Source organism: Barbus barbus, assembly GCF_936440315.1.
Source record: "Barbus barbus genome assembly, chromosome: 15".
NCBI lineage: Eukaryota > Metazoa > Chordata > Actinopteri > Cypriniformes > Cyprinidae > Barbus > Barbus barbus.
Genome location: NC_136743.1, coordinates 297,501 through 320,551, shown reverse-complemented (window position 1 = coordinate 320,551; position 23,051 = coordinate 297,501). Strand labels below are relative to the sequence as shown.

General features: G+C 40.7%; 1 protein-coding gene across 1 annotated transcript in view; it reads right to left on the bottom strand.

Annotated features, from left to right (window-relative positions):
- Positions 1-23,051, bottom strand: part of ptprsb (protein tyrosine phosphatase receptor type Sb) — a 116,625-nt gene that overhangs the window by 8,111 nt on the left and 85,463 nt on the right. The window contains exons 19-25 of the mRNA XM_079434799.1: positions 22,803-22,900; positions 20,575-20,698; positions 19,620-19,795; positions 19,417-19,536; positions 18,327-18,481; positions 3,645-3,930; positions 2,461-2,639 (exon numbers count right to left, since the gene is read on the bottom strand). Coding sequence (XP_079290925.1) covers positions 2,461-2,639; positions 3,645-3,930; positions 18,327-18,481; positions 19,417-19,536; positions 19,620-19,795; positions 20,575-20,698; positions 22,803-22,900 — 1,138 coding nt within the window. The remainder of the gene's footprint in view (positions 1-2,460; positions 2,640-3,644; positions 3,931-18,326; positions 18,482-19,416; positions 19,537-19,619; positions 19,796-20,574; positions 20,699-22,802; positions 22,901-23,051) is intronic.

Here is a 23,051-nt window from a genome sequence, read left to right as displayed (position 1 = left end):
GTAAGATCATGATGATATTTAGTCTAGAACTACAGTAAGATCATGTAGATATTTAGTCTAGAACTACAGTAAGATCATGTAGATATTTAGTCTAGAACTACAGTAAGATCATGTAGATATTTAGTCTAGAACTACAGTAAGATCATGATGATATTTAGTCTAGAACTACAGTAAGATCATGTAGATAATTAGGATCATGTTGATATTTAGTCTAGAACTACAGTAAGATCATGTTGATATTTAGTCTAGAACTACAGTAAGATCGTGTTGATATTTAGTCTAGAACTACAGTAAGATCGTGTTGATATTTAGTCTAGAACTACAGTAAGATCATGTAGATATTTAGGATCATGTAGATATTTAGTCTAGAACTACAGTAAGATCATGATGATATTTAGTCTAGAACTACAGTAAGATCATGATGATATTTAGTCTAGAACTACAGTAAGATCATGTAGATATTTAGTCTAGAACTACAGTAAGATCATGTAGATATTTAGTCTAGAACTACAGTAAGATCATGTAGATATTTAGTCTAGAACTACAGTAAGATCATGTAGATATTTAGTCTAGAACTACAGTAAGATCATGATGATATTTAGTCTAGAACTACAGTAAGATCATGTAGATATTTAGGATCATGTTGATATTTAGTCTAGAACTACAGTAAGATCATGTTGATATTTAGTCTAGAACTACAGTAAGATCATGTAGATATTTAGTCTAGAACTACAGTAAGATCATGATGATATTTAGTCTAGAACTACAGTAAGATCATGTAGATATTTAGTCTAGAACTACAGTAAGATCATGATGATATTTAGTCTAGAACTACAGTAAGATCATGTAGATATTTAGGATCATGTAGATATTTAGTCTAGAACTACAGTAAGATCATGTAGATATTTAGTCTAGAACTACAGTAAGATCATGTAGATATTTAGTCTAGAACTACAGTAAGATCATGTAGATATTTAGTCTAGAACTACAGTAAGATCATGATGATATTTAGTCTAGAACTACAGTAAGATCATGTAGATATTTAGGATCATGTTGATATTTAGTCTAGAACTACAGTAAGATCATGTTGATATTTAGTCTAGAACTACAGTAAGATCATGTAGATATTTAGTCTAGAACTACAGTAAGATCATGATGATATTTAGTCTAGAACTACAGTAAGATCATGTAGATATTTAGTCTAGAACTACAGTAAGATCATGATGATATTTAGTCTAGAACTACAGTAAGATCATGTAGATATTTAGGATCATGTTGATATTTAGTCTAGATCTACAGTAAGATCATGTAGATATTTAGTCTAGAACTACAGTAAGATCATGTAGATATTTAGTCTAGAACTACAGTAAGATCATGATGATATTTAGTCTAGAACTACAGTAAGATCATGTAGATATTTAGGATCATGTTGATATTTAGTCTAGAACTACAGTAAGATCATGTTGATATTTAGTCTAGAACTACAGTAAGATCATGTAGATATTTAGTCTAGAACTACAGTAAGATCATGATGATATTTAGTCTAGAACTACAGTAAGATCATGATGATATTTAGTCTAGAACTACAGTAAGATCATGTAGATATTTAGTCTAGAACTACAGTAAGATCATGTAGATATTTAGTCTAGAACTACAGTAAGATCATGTAGATATTTAGTCTAGAACTACAGTAAGATCATGTTCACACACAACGCTCTGCACTTACTCCTGATTTCTCTCAACACCAGAGCTGTCACTCAATACAGAGGGTAGTCCGGACTGCTGAGCGAATCATTGGTACAACCCTCCCCACTCTCCAAGAGCTGTACTTATCCAGAGTGAGCAAAAGGGCTGGTAAAATCACTCTGGACCCCTCACATCCAGCACACTCCCTCTTTGAAGTGTTACTGTCTGGTCGACGCTACAGAGCTCTGAGCACCAGAACGACCAGACACAGGAACAGTTTCTTCCCTCAGGCAATCCATCTCATGAACACTCAATAATAAACGTGGAACACACAACTAATACATTATCCATTCACCACACTCACTTATTTTATTTTTATTTTCTCATTTCTAATTTGCACATACTTGACCTGTACATACATAGTCGCCTATATTATATATTGTGTTTGTGCTGTTTTGTACATTATTCTTTTATTATCTGTGTCCTGTCCTGTTGCTGTCTTTCTGTTGCACTGTGGAGCTTCTGTCACTAAAACAAATTCATCGAATGTGTAAACATCCCTGACCAATAAAGCTCATTCTGATGAGAATCAATGGAACTGGGGTTAATAATTTGAAAAAGTAACTCATATTTCTTTCTAAATTAAAAAGTAATGCGTTAATTTACAAAAAAAAAAAAAAGTAATCTGATTACATAACTCGCGTTACTTGTAATATGTTACCCCAACACTGCGTATAGCATCATGGAATCTGGAGCTGGAGTCCAGCGGTGTACCTGTATCCATCGATGAAGCTGGCGTTGATGTAGTCAGACCCTTCCAGGCCTCTGATTGGCTGCAGACACACGCGGGTGGTTTCGTACGGCATGATGTTCACCAGCCGGTTCTTGAACTTGTTGCAGGGCAGATTAGCGCTGACGAACCTGGAGGTGTGCGCTTTACTGTTGGCCAGACGCTGACAGAACCACAGACAGACTAATGTGAAGCACGACATTAAACTGCTGCAGGTCACAAACTGAGTTTAACTACAACGAACAGATTTGAACTTTGTTGAAGGTCACATTGAAACTGCCCTGGAAACACTTTACCAGGCCTTCATCACCTAACCCACTACTTGACTTTATATACTACGCAGACTTTCATTCTCAAATAGATGCTTATTTAAAATTCATCAAAAATATGAATTGCATTTTCAAAACTCTGATGATCTAAACAATAGTGAAATAACAACCCTCTGATATTTGTGTACCAGTCAAAAGTTTGGAATAATACAAATAGTCTCTTCTACTCACGAAAGCTGCATTTATTTGATAAAAAACACAGTAAAAACAATGAAACATTATTAAAATGTAAAACAGCTGTTTTCTGTGTGAATATGTGTTAAAGTGTAATGTATTTCTGTGATCTGCAGCTGTATTTTCAGCATCATTACTGCAGTCTTCAGTGTCACATGATCTTCAGAAATCATAATAATATACTGATTTACTGCTCAACAAACATTTATGATTATTATCAATGTTGAACACAGTTGTGCTGCACAATATTTTTGTGGAAACTGTGACACTACCATTCAAATGTTTGGGGTACTATAAATAAGATGAAAAAAAGAAGAATACTTTTATTTTAGTTTTTGCTGTGGCATCGAAGAAGTTACATTGCATTTAAAAAAAAAAAATATTTTCTTGATCTTAAAAATGATCCGATTTATGGCTCAAAAACTGTAATATGATTCGAAATAATCGTATTTTTCTTACCCCATTGGCTGATATGCTTGCTCGTTTTAAGCAAAAACTAACACAATTTTGATCTTTTTTTTTTTTTAGAAAACAATTTTCCCTGTCCAGTAAATGCATCTTGATTCAAGAATGTTTAGATATTTATACTAGAAAACAAGATCATTTTTTTGCAGTGTGCCAGTGGAAAGCACCGTGAGGTTTGTGATAATTATCATCAAGCATACCTTGAACTCCAGCTCTATGCCGGTCACGTGTTCTCCGGCCTCCACCTGCGACAGGTTCTGTATGTAGGAGTAGAGGCTGCGCGCCGCCACCTCTGTGTTCCCGCAGGCCACGGCCTCCAGCAGCGCCTCGTGGATGAAGCCGTACTGATCCTCTGTCTGCACCATGTAGTTCCTCTGAGAGCGCATCAGGGTCACGTGACCGTACACGTCCACCGTTCGCTCGTGACGGATGCGCTCTAGCATGGCGTCGATGACGATGAAGCAGCCGGTGCGGCCCACGCCAGCGCTGAGACACACACACACACACACACACACACACACACACACACGTCAAACACCGCTTTTACTACGGTATAATTTCCCTGATCAGTTTCTGCTCACTAATCCGAGCGCTGATATCAAGACAGACAGATGTGGACACAACAAAGCACTGTGGGATTACGTGGTTTAATAACTATAATCCAGATTACAGATGAACATGCATGATGCAGAACATCCGTGAGGAAACGCTGCTGCCGTTTGTGTAATCTGGTGACGATACTACACTACTATGAAAGAGTGGGTGTGTGTGTGTGTGTGTGTGTGTGTGCGCGCATTCATGCATCAGTAATAGGATCACACTCTCCTCCAGACTCTCTCTCTCTCTCTCACACACACACACACACACACGTTTGTTTTTGTGAATTGTGGGGACTCTCATAGGCGTAATGGTTTTTATTCTGTACAAACTGTGTGTGCTATGGCCCTACACCAGCCCTACACCTAACCCTATACCCTTACAGGAAACTGCATTTTTAATTTCTCAATGTCACTGGCCTCACTGTTTTAATTGATCCAGCTATCCAGCCGCTAAACACTTCCACAATAAACTCCACGAAGGTGCAATTTATGAAGTTTAATCATGAAAAGTGTGAAACTACAAAGAAGAGAAAAATACACAAACATGAATTTCACAAAATAGATAAATCATTAAATAAATGAGCATTCTCAAACGCACAAAGCAAAGAACCAACAACAATACAGTGGTATCAACAGCATAGATTAATACTTTGCAAACTTGAGTAGAAAAAGGTAACAAACATACTGAATTAAATGCTACATTACATAGCACAACAATAAAGAACTCAATGCTCACTTAAAATCAAACAGTCACTTACAGATATTGCATTTCAAAGGGCTTTGATAAGCGAGATGAAGATGGATCTCTGCAACCACATGGAGCACCTTGCACAACTAAACCACTGAAGAAATATGGCCTACTTCCTCTTTAAAACAGGAAATCATTGGAAAACTAAGGAAAACCCAAAACTAAGTAACAAAATAAAAGTCCTTGTTGAAACCGAAGTTTAAAGTCCAGCACACTCCCCGCCTGGGGTATGTAGTGTCGAACAACCAAAATTGCAACGTGATGTTTCCCAGGAATGATCACAGGATTGCATTCTTCCTTCTCAAGACCTGCCTGAGCAATACAGCCTCCAACACGCAGAAGACCTTTGTCATCCAGAATAGGATGAAGTTTCCGTATACTACTTTTAGATGAGAGATTGCATCCCGCTTTTATATCACTTAGCTCTTCTGGATAGGCTACATTTTGAACGCTCTTTAGGATAACAATCCTGGCTTTTTCCAACTCTTCATTTGTAGGACTATTACTACAGAGATGCCATCCACTACATCTTGGCTCCTTTGTTGAATGGGAGAATGACTGGGAGATGTGGCTTAAACGAGCGATCGCTCTGATTAGCTTACTCAAGCTGGAGAAGCGTTCAAAACGCTCAGAAGTCAGGAACTGATTAGGCACTGCAGTTAGACATGAAGTCACTTGTGGTCAGATTTCTGGATCTACTTCAAGATCAACAAAGTCATAATCCTCTTGAAGCAAGGCGTTTAAAGTTGAAGATTTCAAAAGGAAATCTGGCCCTGTAAGCCAAGTTGTACTACTGAGACAATCAGCTGATACAGATCTAGACCCATGATCTGCAGGATTGACATCTGATGGAACATAGTTCCATTGACTAGGAGTAGATGACTGAAGAATTCGTTGGATTCTGTTGTTCACATATAGGCGGCTGCATATATGAAAAAAAACCACCTGACCCTAACAAAAATTCGAACAAAAGGTTTCTCGGTTGTTTTTTGTAGTATTAGGTGTCCTTAACAACATACTAAAAGTTTACCAAAGTTTGACCACTAGAAAGGTGTAATTTTCAAGATGGTGTCCAAGATGGGCAGGAAGCCCTTAAAATATCCTAACTCCTTCATTATTTGACCTAGCCAAGTAATCTTGGTGTCTAACTCTATGTTTTCTTGGTCTATGAATCCATTGGACTTGTCTAAATTGCACTGACATGATTAGATACTTATGGAATATATGACTTTGTGAGATTACTGTAAGGTTTTATCATTGTTTGGGGTGAACTAGAGATGTAAACGATTTAGCCTATGTCATGTAACTCCTACTCAGTAAGTGTTTTTGGACACGCACCCTTTTTTTTTGCTAAAACACAGACTTGACATTCAATGTAAAAGTTATTGCGCCCAAAAGTAACTTAAATTGGAGTTGTATAACTTTGATCATAAATAACTCTGAATTAGCCCGAACAGAGGCCTGTGTGTGAACCCTCTAAAATGGTCACTCATTTCAATTTGAATAAGGTAATACATATGTAATGCATCCTCTATAGATGTTTTGAGTATAAAAGGTGGCATTATACTTATCCCAACAAAACTAAATTCACAATTTTCAGCAATTCAGAAGATGGTGGAAGAGAATACTGACATTTGATATTGCTTGTCTCATTGAAATGTTGTTGGCAGCACAGCGTATACCATTTTGCTCAAACAAAGTTCATCCTTGACTACTTAAACCACCCACCTCTCCACCAAGATTTCTAACACATGAAAAAGGCCAACAATGTGTGAGTGTGTTAAGAGAGGATGACATTGTTGAATTAGCTTGAGAAAAAAGTACACTCCAAATGCAATTTTGACCATGAGTCATGTTGTTGTAAACCAAGAAACTTGCCCCATTTGCTGTAAAAACTTAAGAGATTGCTCTGATGTGGTTGAGGTTCATCAGAAGGGAGCTGATGTATGCAGACAAATGTATGCAGAAGACACAGTCCTCTACGTGCATGCTTTTCTTTTTTTTTTTTGAGCGGTTTGAGCGAACGCTGGCGTGTTTGGCTGCCGCTGCTCTCCGGTATTTTATTATTCTAAAATTAAGCCTAATTTTGAGGATATTTTATGCCCTTTGATCGAGGAGATCTCACCTGATTATTGTTGGGTACTTTCATGGTTGAATGAGTCGGAGGATCTGAATGCGTGGATCTATTGAGATCCGTTTGGTGAACTTGAACGTGGAGGAGTGAATCCAGATTGAAATGTGGTGTTATATCATTTGCACACTGGTGTGCTGGAGTTCTACTGTTTGTTCTTCAAAGTGGAGTCTCTTTGTCGTTCCCGGTGTGGATAATTCTCCAAATATGGTGCTTAAATACTCTTCGGTGGATTTACAGAGACTAAATTCGTTCTGCCGTCTCTCCGGCGGAACTTACAACCGCTGCGCCGCATTGGGAATCGCACGCCGCCACAGGTACATCCATCGTGGATCTCGCCGTGACCCCCTTGTGAGGACTTCGACTGTGTTTCAGGATAATTATCCCATTCCGGTCATCTGGTCGCCACATCGCCGCTCTTCCATTAGATCAAATGGTAAGAGTCAGAGTGTCAATCTTGAAAACATTAGTTTGCTCAAACACGCGCCTCTCAGATCTCGGCAGTCTGTTTGCCCTGTTACTGTAAAGATGGCCTTAGTGAATGCAAGGTCAATATCGAACAAATCTTTTATTTTAAATGACTTGTTTACATCTCACTTCCTAGACTTTTTATTTGTGACTGAGACCTGGTTAAAACAGGGTGACTTGATGCCTCTTGCCGAGATTGCGCCTCCTGACTGTGCTTTTCTCAGTTCTCCACGGGCCTCTGGACATGGTGGTGGAGTTGCAACAATTTTTAAAAACTGTTTCAAATGTAAGCCTGTACCTACGGACACCTTTTCTAGCTTTGAAGTCCAGTTACTGAAGGTTGATTTAAATGGTCCTATGCTATGTGCTCTGATTTACAGACCCCCTAAATACAATAAGGATTTTATGCAACAATTTTCTGATTTTCTCTCTGATCTGGTGACTCGGGCTGATAGACTATTGATTCTTGGGGATTTTAACATTCATCTCTGCTGCCCTTCTAAAACGTTGGTCAAAGAATTTGTAACTATTTTAGAGTCTTTGAACTTTGTACAATCTGTATGTGGTCCAACTCATAATCTGGGTCACACACTAGATTTGGTTCTGTCTCGTGGCTTTTTGATTTCAAAACTGGAGGTTATTGATGCGTGTTTGTCTGACCATTATCCTATTTTGTTTGAATCTGAGTGCTTTCTCCCGTCTTCTATTTGCCCTCAGCCTTCATTTCTCTCTCGAGCTATTCACTCAAATACTGCAAATTTGTTTTCTGAACATTTTTCTTCACATTTTAATAATAATTTTCTGAATGAAACGGATACTGAATGCTTGACTGAGATATTTTATAAAGCATCCTCTATATCTATGGACGCTGTTGCTCCGCTTAAGCGTAAAAAGATGAAGGTTGCTGGCCAGCCGTGGTTAAATGATGACACCCGCGCTTTCAGACAAGAGTGTCGAAAAGCGGAGCGAAAGTGGAAAAAAGATAGGCTACAGATTTCATTTGACATTTTAAAATCAAGTCTGTTTAACTATCAAACGGCAGTAAAACAGGCAAAATCAAATTTCTTTTCTCAATTAATTTCTGACAACGCTAAGCGACCAAAAGTCCTGTTTGATACGATTGACTCTATTCTAAACCCGACCACGAATATTTTATCTGAGGCCTCTATTGAGCTTTGTGAAGATTTTTTAAAACATTTTACTCAAAAAATTGCTGATATTAGAAGCTCTATTGTTCCATCTGAACCATGTCACTTGCAACTGCCCTGTCCTATGAGTTGTTTGTCTAACTTTAAACCTGTCTCTCCAACTCAGCTAGCTGATATTATCTCTACTATGAAGTGTTCAGGTTCTAAGTTAGATATTATCCCGGCTCGTCTTTTTAAGGATGTTTTCTCTACCATTAGTCATATGGTAACCGCTATTATAAACAGCTCTCTAGCCAAAGGTGTCGTTCCAGCTAGTTTTAAACATGCAATTGTGGAACCTATGTTGAAAAAACCTCAACTTGATCCAGAAATGTGCAGTAACTATCGACCGATCTCTAAACTGCCTTTTATCTCTAAACTTTTAGAGAAAGTAGTTTTCTCACAGCTCCAGTTTTATTTGAATTCTTTTAATATTTTGGACACGTTCCAGTCTGGCTTTAGATCGTTACATAGTACTGAGTCAGCTCTGTTGAGGGTTACAAATGATATCTTGCTTTCTCTAGATTCAGGCTCTTGTGTTGTGCTGGTTTTGTTAGACCTGAGCGCTGCATTTGATACCATTGACCACAACATTCTTCTTGAAAGGCTAGAATATATGGTAGGTGTCAAGGGCACTGTACTAAAGTGGTTTGCTTCCTACCTCGAAAAGAGGACTTTCTGTAAATTTAGGAAATTGTTCCTCGCCATCTGCGCCTGTTTTGTTTGGTGTGCCCCAGGGATCTATTTTGGGACCTTTATTGTTTTCCCTCTATATGCTCCCCTTGGCCCTCATTTTTCAAAAGTACAACATTTCATATCACTGTTATGCAGATGATTCTCAGCTTTACCTCCCAGTAAGGCTTGACACCACTGCTCCATTTGATGTGTTATTGGAATGTGTAGATGATATCAAGAGGTGGATGACAAATAATTTTCTGCAGCTAAATGAGGATAAAACAGAGGTTTTAATTCTGGGTTGTCCGGCAGATTTCTCTCCTGCTTTGAAAGCCCAGTTAGGTCCTCTCTCAACGAATGTATGCAAACAAATCAAAAACCTTGGAGTGATCTTTGACTCTTCACTATTCTTTGATAAACAAATTAGTGCGGTTATTAGAGGAAGCTTTTTCCATTTAAGATCTATTGCAAAGTTGAAGAACCTTCTTTCAAGCAAAGATTTAGAAGTTGCAATTCATGCATTTGTAACATCACGATTAGATTATTGCAACTCTCTTTATTGTGGTCTTCCTCAATCTTCACTATCTCGATTACAAATTGTGCAAAATGCAGCTGCAAGACTGTTGACTGGGTCTAAAAAGAGGGATCATATTTCTCCTGTTTTGGCATCCCTTCACTGGCTTCCCATTAAGTTTCGAGTTGATTTTAAGATTCTTATGTTTGTTTATAAGGCGTTGTCTGGCTGTGCACCAAGGTATATCTGTGATCTTATTGTGCCATATTGTCCTGCTAGGGCACTCAGATCTTCAGATCACTTGCTTTTAAATGTGTCACGAAGTCGCTACAAATTAAAGGGTGATCGGGCCTTTTCTGTGGCTGGGCCTAAGCTTTGGAATGCTCTTCCTTATCATGTGAGGTCTGCTTCTTCATTGGACATTTTTAAATCTACTCTGAAAACACATTTTTATTCCTTAGCTTTTGGAAATTTGTAATTGTTGTTTTTTATAGTGTAGTCCTGCTATGCACTATGTACAGCACTTTGGATCAATTTTTATTGTGTTAAATGTGCTTTATAAATAAAGGTTGTTGTTGTTGTTGTTGTTGATGGAATCAACAATGCAAGTGTACAAAGAGACGACGATGTACACATTTCCGCTGGTGAAATAGTACACTCAAAATGTTGACAGAAGTACATAAATAAAAAAGACATTAAAATCCAACAAGATAATAAATCTGAGCCACCAAAAAGAAGTACCAGAGAAGCAACTGGTCCTTTCAACAGCCAAACTGATTGTCTTTTCTGTGGGACTACGATAACACATGGAAGTAAAGACACAAGTAGTGTTAAGACTGATACGCTTGCAGAGTCTTGAGTGTTGTGACAATCGTGCAGATCAATGGGCTTTCACTGGATTGGAAAGGAAGACATGAACACAGTGGATTGGGGATGGAAACTGGTGAACAACCGGTTCCTGCCAGTTATGACCAGTAAGACTGCTGCCCCAGAAAGCCTCCTGCAGATGATCGACTGTAATTGCACAACTGCCTACAGCGGTGCAGTTGCAGGGCATATGGACTAAAGCAGTTCCAGTGCTGGTTCGGAGCCAGAGCCTAGTTTCGAACCGGTTCTTTGTTTTTTCGACACCCAAAGCACCAGCTCCGAACCAATAAAAGCGGTTAGTAAGTAGCACCTAAACATTGCTGGGCTAGAAGGAAGAACCGCTTGCGTCAGGGGCTGGGGGCGGGATTACTGTGACCAACAAGACGAACAGAAACTTGGACCGCCATATTTGAAATAGCAGCTAAACGCTAACACGTTTGATTCGCCGTGTTTGGATGCCGATGTAGGTTCGCAAAGCCATTCGGTGCGAGGCATATCGGGGTGCTGCGGGAGCGACTGGAAAGCAGACGGCTCTTTATGCTTTTGGATCGCTCTCGCGGTGCTTAAGTGTGTTGTATGCCGATCGATCGATCTGTGGCGCTGATGCACCTTGAACAAGCCTGTTGTGCCGCGCTAGTGAACCGAAACATGAAACGTATTGTGACGTAAGACCTGGCTCTGAATTGGCTCTCTAGCCTGTGGAAAAGCAACCGGTTCTTAAAGGGTTCGCCAGTCGAACCAACTAAGAACCGGCTATAGCACTGGCTCTGAACTAGCACCTGGAACTGCTTTGGTGGAAAAGGGGTACTTGTAGACCATGTCAAGTTGGGAATTGTGAGAATCACTATAATCAACCTCTATGGGAGGAAGAGTGTGACGACTAATGGTAAATCTAGTGAAGGTCACAGTGCAAAAAAGTATAAAATATAAACCAGAATAAGAGGAAACAACTGAAGAAAATAGAAAAGTATAATATATATATATATATATATATATATATATATATATATATATATATATATAAAAAAACAAAAGGCAAAAAAAAAAACGCATTATAAAAAATATAAAAAAATAAATAAAAAAAAAACAAATAAATAAAAGGGATAGCGGTACTGAGCCTTCACGTGGCAGCCCTGTTTTGACTAATTTTACAGTACCACACAGTTTTAATGAATTTATTCTTTATTGGAATCTAAAGAATTGTTATGAACCACAGAAACCACCAACCATGAGAAAGTAGAAATATGCAATTACTTAAGGGGAATTGTACTTATTTTTCGCATAAATATGCTAGTAACCAATTGATTTAATATATAATTGTACTTGTAATCACTTATCTATAATGCAAATATGCTAATTAGAATATTACATGGCCAAAACATGTATCAGGCACCAGTATTCCTGGTCTAGGAGGAATACAAAGGAGTAATGGTCATTTTAAGGACCTGACAGCCGCCATTTTGAAAATGGGGCCTTTCTTGGAGTCAAACTTTGGTAAACTTTTAGTATGTTTTTGAGAAACCTTTTGTTAGAATTTTTTTGGGGTCAAGCCATATTTGCAGCTGACTAATACACATAAAAGCGTTTTGTTCGATTATGAATATAACCAAGAACAACCTTACTATCTGTGTAGAACTGGATACTATTGAACTGCAAGCCTATTTCTTCTACAACCATGTCTGCGATCTCAACTGCTAGAACTGCTGCACAGAGTTCTAATCTCGGAACAGTCAGATCTGGCCGTGGTGCCAACTTTGTCTTTCCAAACACAAAGCCAGTATCGGCTTGGCCATTGAGATGTGGATCGCAGATAAGCTACAGCTGCAACAGCTTTCACGGATGCATCTGCAAATATATACAATTCCCTTATCTGAACCTCTGAAGTAAGAAAAGATGAGTAAGTTTGTGGTATCTTTAGATCTTGCAAATTTTGTAAGAGTTCCTCCATCTGATCCATTCTGGCTTTACGTCATCTGGTAATGGAGAATCCCAGTCTTCAGCCTGCGTTGAGAGTTCCCGAAGCAACAGCCTGCCTTTGATGGTAACAGGAGCAATGAAACCACATGGATCATATAAGCTGTTTACGGTTGACAGTACACCTCGCCGTGTGAATGGCTTCTTATCGTCAATAGCTTGGAAAGTAAATGTATCCGATGCTAAGTTCCATGACACTCCTAGGCTACGCTGGACTGGAGCATCTTCAAAGAAGAGGTCGACATCTTTGATATCCACAGCCCGATCTTCAGGGTGAAATGCCTCAATCACTGCAGGTCGATTAGAGATTATTTTATGTAGCCTAAGGTTTGCTACTGCAAGCATGTCTTGAGTTTGCTTCAGAGCACTAATAGCTGTGGTCTCATTGGGGAAGGATTTCAGAGCATCATCAACATAGAAGTCATGCTCAACAAACTCTTTAACTTCACTGTCGAAGTTCTTTTCTTCCTCTTTGGCCACTCTATGCAAACCATATATGGCAACAGCAGGAGAGGGACGATTGCCAAACACATGTACACACATTCTGTATTCCACTATTTCTTTACCAGGGTCATTGTCTTGATACCAGAGAAAGCGCAGGAAATCTCTGTGATCCTTTCTGACTAAAAAACAGTGGAACATATGCTGAATGTCAGCGGTAATCGCCACTGGCTCCTTACGAAATATTAGCAACACTCCCAGGAGGGTATTGTTGAGATCTGGCCCCTTAAGTAGGATATCATTCAATGAGACTCCATTATAAGGTGCACTGGAGTCGAAGACCACACAGATCTTGTTTGGCTTCTTCGGATGATATACACCAAACAAAGGCAGATACCAGCACTCTTGGTCTTTCCTGAGTGGGGGAGCAATTTCTGCATGGCCGTTAGAGAACATGTTGTCCATAAACTCAAAAAAATGAGCTTTCATCTGAGGACGTTTATCCAAAGTATGACAAAGTGAGGATAGACGGTTGTAAGCATATTCTCTGTTATTTGGAAGCCTTCTTCTGGGAACTTGAAATGGCAAAGGAGCCACCCATTGGATTCATCCTGATAGAACTCTGTTGTCCATTAAGCGTAGAAACCTGTCATCGTCCACTGACAGTGCAAGCTTGTGATCTCTGGATGTACAAACAAAGATTGATTGGCCTAGCTTCTCACTTGCACATGTTGCTAAAGCACTTACACCTTTTGATGTAAGATGATCTTGAAACTGAAGCTTGGTGCCATATTGCTCTTTTATATGGAACTGACTTTCACAGGGCCAGAAGAAGCTGGGGCGGCCACTTTCAAGTATGGAGGTTTTAAAAACATCTACATGAGCAGGTCGATGAGCACCTCCAAGACACACGTCTCCAATAACTACCCATCCAAGATCTAACTTTTGAGCAAATGGAGCGTTGTGTGGACCATTAATCTGTTGACGGACCTTGTGGACCCTAATGAGGTCCCTACCAAGGAGGAGGAGGATGTTAGCACCTGGATCTAGGGCTGGTATTTCATCAGCAATATCCCTGAGGTGACTGAAATGACGCGCTGCATCTGGGGTAGGAATTTCAGAACGAATGTTAGGAATCTGATTGCACTCTAGCAGTGTAGGAAGATGAAGGCTTACACTCTTATCCAATGATTCCACAACGTAGCCACTTGCTCTCCTTCCTGTTGTCTCTTTTAATCCTGCACATGTCTTGAGTGAATATGGAAAAGATCCTTCTATTTTAAACTCTTCAAAGAACTCTGTTCTTGCCAGTGAGCGGTTGCTCTGTTCATCCAGAATTACATACATTCTTCTGGATTCTGTTTTGTTACCCACAGGATAGATATTAACCAAACAAATCTTGGAACATGCTCTAGCACTCTTTCCAGCTCCACACACTTCAGTACACTTTGATGTTACCTCTTGATTGGTTAATTCACTTTCCTCCCCGCCATCTTCTGAGACAGGAGAGATGGTTTTCCTCCAGGGTGCTGGACCAGGATGTAGAGCGGACACGTGACGATCACTATCACATTCAGTGCAGTGGATTTCAGCGTTGCAGTTTTTTGCCATATGCTCTATAGAAGAGCAGCACCTGAAGCATACTGAATGTTCCTTAAGAAACTGTTTGCGATCTTCAAGACTTTTTGCTCTAAAGCCTCTGCATCTTTTTAATGGATGTGGTTTGTCATGGATGAGACAATATAGTTGAGGATCAACAGTCCATATTCTGTCCATAGCATTTCTTGTTTCAGACATGTTGACTTGGGTTTTATGAACAGCTATAGAAGCTTGCCTGAATTTATCTGATCTTTCTCGATTTTCTTGTTGTGGCGCTGAAGGAAAAATGGCAAAGCTGGGATCCGTTCTTGTTTTAGCTTCTGAATGAATAAAGTCAGCAAACACAGAAAATGGTGGGAAGGCCACAGAATGTTCTCTCTTGTACTTCGATCCATACGATATCCATTTTTCTTGGATATTATAAGGGAGTTTTCCTGCAATCGGGCTCACTCCATGAGCGGTGTCAAGGTAAGACAACCCAGGAAGATAGCCATCCAGTTTGGCTGCCTCCAGCTCTGCAAGCAGATCTCCAAGATCACGCAGCCTATACAGATCTTTACCTGATATCTTAAGGAAGCTTTCCAATTTAGAGAAGAGAGCTCTTTCAATTGCCTCTGATGAACCATACATTTCCTCTAGCCTCTCCCAAGCCATTTGTAGACCTTCAAAAGGGTGCCTAATATTAACTGATTTTAGTCTTCGTACCTGTTCAGATGATTCTCTTCCGAGATATTTGATGAGCAAATCCATCTCTTCCTCTGGCTTAAGGTCAAGGTCTGCAATAGTACTTTTGAAAGATGATCGCCAAGCCCAATAATTTACAGGTTTATCAAAGGAATTCAGTCCAGAAGTTACCAACTGACTGCGTGCAATGAATTTAGCCAGGCAGTAAGTGTCTGACATATGCTCAAGACTACGCTGTAAGTTACGGCTAGAAGCTTGGTCTCTTGCATAGTCTGCAGTGCGTTGGAGGCTGATCTCTTTGGAAAAATCTGATGCTGATACATGGTCTACTTCTGCGAAGGCTGCTGCTAGAATTTCTGCTTCTGCTATGGCCACATCTTTTTCTTTCTCTTCCTGCAGTGCCTCTAGTGTTGCTTGAAGTCGGGCTTGTTCCACTTTAATCTCAATTTCTTTCTTTGCATGAGCCGCTCTTGCCTTGGCTGCCTCTGCCCTCGCACGAGCTTTCGTGACGGCTAAACTGGCCGTAGAACTTCTTGATGAGGTGGAAGCTTGAGAACTTGAGCAAGCATCATCACTTTCTTTGTGCATGCGATGGCGCAGTGATGATTTAGATTCTCTTGAAGACATGATCTTTGTGCAGGCTAACAAACAGATATTCCTATATCTCTCTGATAGATGCAGTTGTTAAACAGGCATCCCCGCCATCTTTCCAATTTGCTGCTTATCTTTTCACTGTCCTCACTGTTTTAATTGATCCAGCTATCCAGCCGCTAAACACTTCCACAATAAACTCCACGAAGGAGCAACTTATGAAGTTTAATCATGAAAAGTGTGAAACTACAAAGAAGAGAAAAATACACAAACATGAATTTCACAAAATAGATAAATCATTAAATAAATGAGCATTCTCAAACGCACAAAGCAAAGAACCAACAACAATACAGTGGTATCAACAGCATAGATTAATACTTTGCAAACTTGAGTAGAAAAAGGTAACAAACATACTGAATTAAATGCTACATTACATAGCACAACAATAAAGAACTCAATGCTCACTTAAAATCAAACAGTCACTTACAGATATTGCATTTCAAAGGGCTTTGATAAGCGAGATGAAGATGGATCTCTGCAACCACATGGAGCACCTTGCACAACTAAACCACTGAAGAAATATGGCCTACTTCCTCTTTAAAACAGGAAATCATTGGAAAACTAAGGAAAACCCAAAACTAAGTAACAAAATAAAAGTCCTTGTTGAAACTGAAGTTTAAAGTCCAGCACACTCAAAAAAACTCATTCTTTATGATTTATAAGCCTTTTGAAATATGAGGAAATGTCCTCATAAATCACCTTTTCTTTGTAATACCTGTCATACCTGTCATTATACAAATTTGTGTCCTCATGTCACTAAAACACACACACAAATCTTTTCGAAACTTTTAATCAACTAATCCAAAACGATTCAGTGTTTTTAAGTGCTCAAAACACACCAGACTAGTGGTGGCTGCTGGTCAGAACGGTGTAAATGCAATGAAAATCCTGTATAAACATGTATAAAAACACCTTTTACAAACCAACTGCACATATTGTGCTGAAAATGCAATCTATTAAATGCAATTAACAAATCAAATACCATTAAATATGAAGTGTCTATATAATGTTATTTTATACATTTTTTGGGCTTGTTTTGTTTGTTGTTTTTATAAAGAGATTGCTTAACCAGGCCAATAAGAGGCCATTAACTACAACTCTATTATACAAATATCAAATTTCAGTATCAAATGAATAAAACAGATTCCAGATCAGGTAGAAACCATATAGACACTGGTTCAAGGGTTCACAAAGATCACTGCAATGTCAACACAATGACATGAAGCCTCGTTTCCTGAATTCACATGACTGTCAGTTTGATATGTGCTCTGAATCACTGCTTCATAACAAATGATTCACAAGGTTTTGAAGCTTCATGAAGCAGTGTTTTAAAAGCACACATCACTAAAGCCTGAGTGCTTCGGTGGCTCCGGGTGCATTTGAGGACAGATGAGTTTACTCTGCAGAACTGAAGCAGTGTTCTCACAGCACAATTACTGAATAAACTCTTATATAACCAGCAGAACAGTCTTACTCTGCAAGCTGAAGGGTTTGAGAGGGAAGAAACAACACATTTGTGTTTGTATCGCGTTTATCATCGGCCCAGATCGATGGAAACATGCAGGAGTTTGCTTCATAACGCCAGTGAAACACAAACACGCGTGACTGATGATCAAGTCAAGTCATCTATATTTATATAGCGCTTTTAACAATACAGAGTGTGTCAAAGCAGCTTTACAGTATTAAAGTGCTCCATTATGTATATTTGAAAATGAGCTTTCATGCAGTGTGTAACAGCTCTAAGTGAATGAAAACATCCTGCAAAGTTTTAAATCTGAAAGTGTACCGTGTATAAAGTTATTGTCTCTCAAAAGAGAGAGTTGACTCCGAATCATTGAAACGAGTTTTTAAAACGAATCCCAAGCCGTTTCATTTTGACGTCAACCTGAAACATTATAATGCTATAGCATATAGCCCGCCCACTCGTTGGTCTTTTCATGTTGGTCTGAATGAAAATGCAAATTCATTCTTTGCCACTAGGTGCCGCTTTTGGAGCAGTTTCCCCGGTAACGCTGTACACAAAGCATCACAAACACTGCTTTATCAGGCGTACAGGCCAGATGAGATGAAAATGAGACCAATCGACCAAAGGAGGGGTTTGGAAAAATGAATCGTTCAGCGAATCGTTTGGGAGTCATTGAGCAAGTAAGGGGAAAATAAATGCATATTATAAGACAATGAAAGTGTTTTTTGACCTTGCATGCATGTCAACCTGTTGTTGGGGACTCCCAAAACCAAAATATGAACCTTTCATAACTCATAATAGGGGCACTTTAAACCAGAAAATAGTGTCAATAATGCAAAAGGACAATAGTAAACAACACCTGAAACACTCAGCACTGACCTGCAGTGGACGATGACGGGGCCGGCGTCCGGCGGGTTGCACGTTTTGACCCTGCGGAGGAAGGCCAGGAACGGAGTGGGATATTCAGGAACGCCGTGGTCAGGCCAAGCTGTGAACTGGAACTGCCTGACCTCTCTCCTCTCATTACAGCCGCTCTGAGGGGTAAAAACATCAGGATCACAGCTGATGATGGAGACCTTCAGTATGTGTGACAATCCAGAGCTGCGTTTACCAAACTGGTTTGTGAGTTCATGTAAAGCTAAAAATGTATTATATTGTAAAATGTAAAAAAACACTTAGTAAAATAGATCAAATATTGTATTTGTTAATCTGCATTAGCAGTACCCTCTCAGACAGCATGCGATTACAGTCACAGTTGTGTTTCAGTGCACTAAAGCGTTTCCCAGATATAACATCACACGTGTTTGGGTTTTTGCCATCATGTTCATGTGAACTCAAAGCAGTCATTACCAGTGTTGAGGGTGCTATTGCAAAACATGTGATTTATGTAATCAGATTACTTTTTCCATGTAACTAGTAAAGTATCTCATTACTTTAAAATTTACAACAAAATATTTGAGTTACTTTTTCAAATAATTAACCCAAGTTACTTTGTTTGCCATGTATTGAGTGACGGCTCTGGTGTCTGGTGTTGAGAGAAATCAGGAGTGAGTTCAGACACACAGCTCTTCCTTCAGACTTGCACTTGTGGTGTAAATTGACGGAAGAAAGTTTCGGAGGCAGTGTGTAAACGTGATTGACAACATGAGGTCGTATTTATTTTTTAACGTGCCAAAATTTCAGACGAGAATTTCAGACTCAGTGTGCAAAGACCTTAATATTGTAATGCATTATGTTTAAAAGTAACTTTCCCCAACACTGGTCATTACGATCTATACAGGAACTAGAGGAATAAGAATGATCTGTGTTCATCAAATGCACGTGACGTTTTAAACTGATGGTGGCGCTAGAGGGTTTGAGATAAAGAGGCAGAATTAAGGATGAGAGAATTTAGATTCTTCTGCCGTACGGTTCTTCTGGATCTCTAGATGCGGATTAGAATGAGAGTAGAAAAGTAAACGCGTCTCACCTTGTGCAGGGAGAAGGTTCGCACACAGAACGTGGCCAGCTCCATGGTGTCCAGCAGAGTGACCTGGATCGTCCCGTAGGTGTCTGTGCCACGACTGGGCCAGTACTGATCACACTTGATCTGCACAAGAGGAACACAGCACATGGAGATCAGACCAGTTCTTCAGTGTTCTTGGGTCTGTATGTGTGGTCAGTCTCTCTCACCCGTGATTTCTCCTCTAGTTTGGTCATCATGACCACTGAAGCTGCTCTCTGCTCCCACACCATCCGCCAAAAATCCCCGAAGGTCTCCGGCAGCGGCCCCTGGGTGGCGATATACGCATTCTGCTTCCTATAACCGTCGATGTAGTTGGCGTTGATGTAGTCACTACCCATAATGCCTAGCGGAGAGACAATGTTGGGAAGGTTACTTTGGAAATGTAATAAGTTATAGATTACAAATGACCCTATTTAAAATGTAATAAGTAGTGTAAATACTTCAATTACTTTAATAAAGTAATGTAACTGATTACATTTGATTACTTTTCTAAAATTCAAATGATGTTTTCAAATGTTGATCTTTTTAAAACATGTAAAGCAGGCAGGGTTAACCTTACAATAACACTCCACACTGATTACAGCCAGACTTTCAGAATCCTTCATCACTTGAGTTACGATTATTATCATTTAATTTTAAAGCCCAGCTACCACACAATCAGACTTTAGCGGCTCTTTTTTACTTTGAGATCATTCTGAGCTTAAATACAGGTTTAAAATCATAACAAGAAATAGTGTAATAGCTATGATACTGCTTTTGAAATCAAATCTTTGCATAGCTATGACAGGAAACACTGGCGTCTAACAATACCTGGGAAAAAACAGGTAATCTTAAAACATAAAGCATAAACAAACCCAAATAGGAAATTAATCAGTTATGGAATAAGCATGTGTCCTAAACTCCTGAAACATTGGTGTCTCATATATTAAAGCAGTCAGTGCACAATTTTTCTCAGTAATTGTAACAGTTAGGGTTATTTGGTAATGAGAGTAACTAGCTACTCCCCAACACTGCGGAGAGAACAGGAAAACATTAAGCCCTGCTGAAAGAATGAATGTGTATCTAAGAGCTGACTGAGTGTTTGAGACTCAAGCTCCGTCTGTGACCGACTCCAGATCCTACCGTCTGTCGTTGCAAGGATCACACGCGTGTGGTCGTACGCGATCACGTTAGCATAGCGGTTCTTTGGTTTGTTCACCTCCAGGTTTGAATGTTCCCATGTGAACTGCTGCCCGGGATCAATCGACTGAGAGAGAGTGAAAGAGTGATACAAGAGATTCAAAATCAGTTCATCTATCAGTCGTTCTATCCATCTGCCGCTATATCTATAGTTCTAGTGCTTTTATTTATAAAGCACATTTAAAACAAGACTGACCAAAGTGCTGTACAACAATGATCAAAAAGTAAAACACATTCAAACATCATCAACTTGTAAAAGCTAAAGAAAACAAGTGAGTTTTCAGAAGAGATTTAAAGACCGATAGAGATGAGCAGCTCTGAGGTGTGCTGGCAGGCTGTTCCACAATCTAGAGCCCATCACCGAAAAAGCTCCATCTCCTCTGCGTTTTAACCTTGTGCAAGGAACCATAAGTAGGTTTTGATTACCAGATCTTACATCTCTGGTAGGGTTATAAGTATGCGGCAATTCAGACAAGTAACGCAGGGCAAGGTTATATAGACATTTGCACACAAATAGGAGAATTTAAAAGTTCATTCTAAAATGAACTGGGAGCCAATGAAGAGCTCGCAAAAAAGATCTGTCTGTCTGTGTATCTGTCTGTCTGTCCGACTGTCTATCTTTCCTATTTTCCTTTTTTGATATTGTGCAGTTGCTTTGACACAATTTGTATTGTTAAAAGCGCTATATAAATAAAGGTGACTTGACTATCTGTCGTTCTGTCTATCCATCCATCCATCCGTCTCTGTCTGTCTATCTGTCTGTCTGTCTGTCTCGGTCTGTCTCGGTCTGTCTGCCTCGGTCTGTCTGTCTCGGTCTGTCTGTCTGCCTCGGTCTGTCTGTCTCGGTCGGTCTGTCTCGGTCGGTCTGTCTCGGTCGGTCTGTCTGTCTGTCTGTCTCGGTCTGTCTCGGTCTGTCTGCCTCGGTCTGTCTGTCTGTCTGTCTGTCTCGGTCTGTCTGCCTCGGTCTGTCTGCCTCGGTCTGTCTGTCTGTCTCGGTCTGTCTGTCTCGGTCGGTCTGTCTCGGTCGGTCTGTCTCGGTCGGTCTGTCTGTCTGTCTCGGTCTGTCTGTCTGTCTCGGTCGGTCTGTCTGTCTGTCTGTCTCGGTCGGTCTGTCTGTCTGTCTGTCTCGGTCGGTCTGTCTGTCTGTCTCGGTCTGTCTGTCTCGGTCGGTCTGTCTGTCTCGGTCTGTCTGGGTCTGTCTGTCTGTCTCGGTCTATCTGTCTGTCTGTCTCGGTCTGTCTGTCTCGGTCGGTCTGTCTGTCTGTCTCGGTCTGTCTCGGTCTGTCTGTCTGTCTCGGTCTGTCTGTCTCGGTCTGTCTGTCTCGGTCTGTCTGTCTGTCTGTCTGTCTGTCTCGGTCTGTCTCGGTCTGTCTGTCTGCCTCGGTCTGTCTGTCTCGGTCTGTCTGTCTGCCTCGGTCTGTCTGTCTCGGTCGGTCTGTCTCGGTCGGTCTGTCTCGGTCGGTCTGTCTGTCTGTCTCGGTCTGTCTGTCTGTCTCGGTCGGTCTGTCTGTCTGTCTCGGTCTGTCTGTCTCGGTCGGTCGGTCTGTCTGTCTGTCTGTCTCGGTCTGTCTGTCTCGGTCGGTCGGTCTGTCTGTCTGTCTGTCTCGGTCGGTCTGTCTGTCTGTCTGTCTCGGTCTGTCTGTCTCGGTCGGTCTGTCTGTCTCGGTCTGTCTGGGTCTGTCTGTCTGTCTCGGTCTATCTGTCTGTCTGTCTCGGTCTGTCTGTCTCGGTCGGTCTGTCTGTCTCGGTCGGTCTGTCTGTCTGTCTCGGTCGGTCTGTTTGTCTGTCTCGGTCTGTCTGTCTCGGTCGGTCTGTCTGTCTGTCTCGGTCTGTCTGTCTGTCTGTCTCGGTCTGTCTGTCTGTCTCGGTCTGTCTGTCTCGGTCGGTCTGTCTGTCTGTCTCGGTCGGTCTGTCTGTCTCGGTCTGTCTGTCTCGGTCTGTCTGTCTCGGTCGGTCTGTCTCGGTCGGTCTGTCTCGGTCGGTCTGTCTCGGTCGGTCTGTCTCGGTCGGTCTGTCTCGGTCGGTCTGTCTCGGTCGGTCTGTCTGTCTCGGTCTGTCTGTCTGTCGTTGTAGCGTGAGACAGTGGCAGGACTGGATCTGCTCAGCATCACACGGCTAGCATGAATAAAGCAGGACTCTGCAGAAGATCGCAGTGACGGTGCATCACTCACCTCGTACTCCTGCGACAGATGCAGGTTGTCGTTGGCCTTCAGGCACTCCGTGTGCTCGGGCAGCTCAGAGATGGAGATGGGTGGGTGACTCATCATACCTGCGGGGGCAAAGGTCACAGCAGTCGTCATGAAGATGACCCACAAACATCACCTCAGCTGTGTGCGTGTGAATCACTGCCGTCACCGAAAGAGCCCTCACACCTAGTGAGGGTGACAACACCTCGTGTGCTGCCTACTGAGGCTACGATA